Genomic DNA, 4,190 nt, shown 5'->3' with positions numbered 1-4,190 from the left:
GTCTCTTTAAATTGGTGATCCTTTTTATCTATTTCTTTAATTTTAATTCTCCAAGTGATTATTATATATTTTATTTTGCTGTGCTATTTTTGCACCATGATGATCTTTGATTTTTTGTTAGTATGCTAATTGCAGTTGTTAACCAACCCAACCAGATCTAACCTGACCCAACCCAAATTGCGTTTGGATTGAATATTCAGTGACTTGGGTCGGGCTTGGATTTGGTAGCTTAGGGTTGGGTAGGGTCGGGGTGTGGGCCAACTCCTTGAGGTCAGGTTGAGATTGGGTTAACCCTCAACCCAGCTGGACCTGCTAAGTTGCACCCTTATGATAACATGAGCTTCCAAACACATCCTGAAGTATCAAGTGACCAGTTAAAACTACCCAACTCAAGATGAAAGATCTATCATATTGTATATTAGCCTAAGCCCTTTTTCAGTCTTCGTCGGAATTAGGTGGCCCCTACTAATACTCCCCCTCAAACCTACATCCGTTTCCTGGACCACATTGCATAGGATGATGGATCAAGACCATCCAACTAACAATCTTGACTGTGGATGATGGTCAACAGCTCAAAAACCAGACCGATCAGAAATGACCAGCAACACAATTGGTGGTCTTCAAATGTACAGTATAAAAACATAGGAGCAGCTAACAGTTGACAATCTGCAGGAGAAGTGCCGGAAAGTGATTGAATAGTCCAATGGACAGCAGTCCTTGAATAGTAGATCATTCACGGAAAAGCTAGTAGATGGATGGTCCCAATCCACTCCCTTGACGGGTGTTTGAATTTCAAATGCATTTCATTTAGTCCCATCCAAACACAACTGAGTGAGCCATTAACTCTCAATTCATTTACCTCCAATTCCATTTCCCATTTACTCCCACCCAACTACAAATGAGGTGTTTCCCAAACAAAATATCTGCAAAATGTCACAATGAATTACACCACGGGTCTCCATGCAAAATGCAATGCTGGGTGAAACCCCTTTAGAACACATTTGCAAGTTCAATCAATCAAATACATACAGAGCAAGCAAAACACATTTTAACCCGAGCTACTGAACTGAAACTAAACTGCAATTGGAGAACAGCGCATGGACACCAACCCAAATTTAATTGGATAAGCAGATAAAAAGAACAAAAAACATCGCAATGAACAACAGAGTGATATGGTTAAAGACTTGTATCAAAGAAGAAATTCAAGTGGAGAGCCTCAGAGGTGACTAACCTCGAGACAGAAGCATGAAGGAGAACCCACAAATTTGGTAATTTCGTGCTCCAAGGTCTCCCCCCATGGTTCACATATCTCCAAGCCATCAATCAGCAGACAATAATCCCCACCGCCCATGAAGCATTTCAAAGCACCTCAATCAGATAAGCTGCTGACATCAACCATGATCTCGCTGGTACATTACATGCACATTGGCAGCTGATTCCCAAGAAAGACTATTAAAGTCTAACTAATCCCGATATAACCTGGAGACACATCTCAGAAACGTCACCATGCTAGCAGATAGTGGGCAAGCACCATCACATATAGGCATGTAGTTTTCAAGAAAACACCAGCAAGATGCTAGTGGAAGAAGAACCAACATTAACCAAATGAGCTGAAGGTGCAACCTACCACACCGAATAAGTTCAAGAAAATAGGATTTCACGGAATATAATCGATCATGATCATGATGGCAACAGGATCCGTAAAGTCGAGCAGCAATGGCTGGGACAAGGCTGTTATGATGGTGATGATAAGATTTCAATCATATAAAAATGCCATATTCAACCGAGCGGCAACCACCGAAAGCCAAAGAATTCAATTCCTGATGGTGACAAAAAAAAAAGGAATAGGACAATTTACACAAATAATAAAGATAAGGATCGATCAAGAGTATGTTCAGGGACCGACAAGGCAATGCTAGAGAACAAGATCATAAGCAATTCAGCATTAGAATTGAAAGCTGATAATGAGGCAAATAATGACATAATGCACTGAATTGCATCACACTTCAAAGAAAGGATAAACCCATTACAATGTATTAGCTGGAGCTTTGCGTAAGATGAGATTTAGGGCCTGTTTGGTTTTCCAATTTGCTATGAAATGAAAAGTAAATGAGCTATCATTATCATTTCCATGTGTCTGTTTTAATAGGAATTATGGCTTGTCAATCAAGAGTCGTAAAGAAAATATGTCAAGTAAATTGTGATCATTACATTTTCACATTATAAAACTAACATTTTTACTGTGAAAACAGGCACACAAACTCGCTACAGACGCACATTCCCCTACATGTTTTTCATGATAGGTAAGCCAGGCTCAAACCAGAGACATCAATGTTGAAAAAACACCATCCTAATTATGTTCTAAAACAACCTACCCACAGAGTAAGTTCCTGACACCACAGCGACACATGGTGTGTTTTGAAAGAGGCCTTGGATCCAAGTACACAACATCGATTGTCTCATTCTCCCATTTTCACCACAATGAAATTCAGAAGCTGCTTGACTCTACAAAGAGGAAACAGCTAGGGGCTCTCTTTTTCTTATCAATAAGAGATGGGGCACTGCTCATGTGGTTTATGATGCAAGCATGAGTCAAACATTGCCAGTGGTAGCGTAATTTGTAGTTTGCCTATTGCTTTTGTTTTCTTTCATCAGTAAAATTGAAAGTCACTTTAAAAGGGGGAAAACAATCACATGCTGTGTTTTGTAGTGCGCAATCCCGCAGAATAGACAAGCACCAGCTTACCAAACATTGACTATGTTCTAAACCAACCAAACCACAATAACTCACTAAACCAAAACAATCACATGCTTTGTGTCTTGTGCAATCCCTCACTCCTCAAATAAATAAAGGGTTTGTAATCTTTAATCACTCTTGAAGTAATACACACGTCTTCCATTCCTCTCCCATATAAATAAAGGTTCATAATCTTTTTATCCTCTGAAAATAACAAACTTACAGCTGGGGCTTTAGATGTGTCAGCATTTATTGTTATCCAGGGGTTATTTAGGGTACATTCACGTGCAATTTCAGTGAGATATTACTTAAATCTGAGAGGATATACAATCGCAAAACTAAGATACCATTTTCAAAAAATCCAGATGCTGTAAAATCACAATGGTGTCAACCTTCCTATGAAAAAAAGAATTAAAAAAAAAAATTATATATATATATATAGTCGTGAGGTCACAAATTAAACCTCTACAATCAATTGTAAAAGGATTTTATGCATGCTCAGCAAGGCTTACCTTTTTTAGATCAGATTCAGAAAGCATTACCTAAGAGTAAACAAACTCCAAAAAGATGCTGATCAATTTTTGGGGCCTGACGAGGTCAAATATCGAAGTAAATACTCATTGGAGGAACAAGTATCTGCAAGATCCTGATGCAAGTTGGTGATAGCCTTCTGCAAGGATCTTAGGCATGGAAGCAGACTTCTGGAATTCTGCTGAATAGAGTGACCATGAGCTTTACAAAGCTCCTGCAACACAAATAATACAATCAATGACATCAGATGAGAAAGGGACCATGCACTTGCAATGCCACCTTTTTGCATCATCATGTAATAGCTGGAATTCCAGAGTGATAAGAGGACCTGACACCATCGAAGGATAAATTCCAAATGTGGACAGCTTTCTAATAGATCAGCAAATGCCTCAATTAACCTCTGCAAATATCTGAAAGGGATGGATGAGGCAACAGCCGGTACATCCAACGGTTTCACAGCAACAATGCATTTCTTAATTAGACTGTCTTCATTCAGACGGAGGCTGAGTAATAACGCCCTCTGTGGTTGGCCCTCTGCAATAGCTGCATCAACTGCCTGCACAACATCACATCCAGATACGTCAATGCCTGAGGAAATTGAGTATGTAGGTTACATTGTAATAGAATACAAGATAGAAGCATGATAAAATCATACTTCTTAAATAAATAAACAAAGCATGACAAAACCAAGTTATCCATCGCCAATAAGGGTATAATAGATAAGAAGCTAAGGTAAAAATTCCATTTGCTGATATGATTGCAAAATAGAATCATGACATGACTAGGTTTGTTCAAGCACGTGGAAAATAATCCCAGAATTGTGTGACAATCATGAAGCAATGAAAAAGGAACGGAAAATCCACACAAGCACATAAGCAAAATCAAGTGCAAAAGAGGTCCAGAAGAGAAGGAGAAAAACAAA

General features: G+C 38.9%; 1 protein-coding gene across 2 annotated transcripts in view; it reads right to left on the bottom strand.

Annotated features, from left to right (window-relative positions):
* Window positions 1–922: 922 nt before the first annotated feature.
* Window positions 923–4,190, bottom strand: part of LOC131222980 (periodic tryptophan protein 2) — a 32,440-nt gene continuing 29,172 nt past the window's right edge. The window contains exons 6-9 of one of the 2 annotated variants that reach the window (XR_009160253.1): window positions 3,597–3,824; window positions 3,280–3,482; window positions 1,628–1,820; window positions 923–1,479 (exon numbers count right to left, since the gene is read on the bottom strand). Coding sequence is in view for 1 of the 2 variants with exons in the window: in XM_058218248.1 (XP_058074231.1) it covers window positions 3,312–3,482; window positions 3,597–3,824 (399 nt within the window). In the remaining variant the exon portion in view is untranslated. Of the gene's footprint in view, window positions 1,821–3,279; window positions 3,483–3,596; window positions 3,825–4,190 lie in introns of both variants that reach the window. The other variant, XM_058218248.1, reaches the window with a different exon arrangement.

Source organism: Magnolia sinica, chromosome 13, assembly GCF_029962835.1.
Source record: "Magnolia sinica isolate HGM2019 chromosome 13, MsV1, whole genome shotgun sequence".
In the NCBI taxonomy this organism is placed as follows: Eukaryota; Viridiplantae; Streptophyta; class Magnoliopsida; order Magnoliales; family Magnoliaceae; genus Magnolia; species Magnolia sinica.
This window is presented reverse-complemented; position numbering and strand designations above follow the sequence as displayed.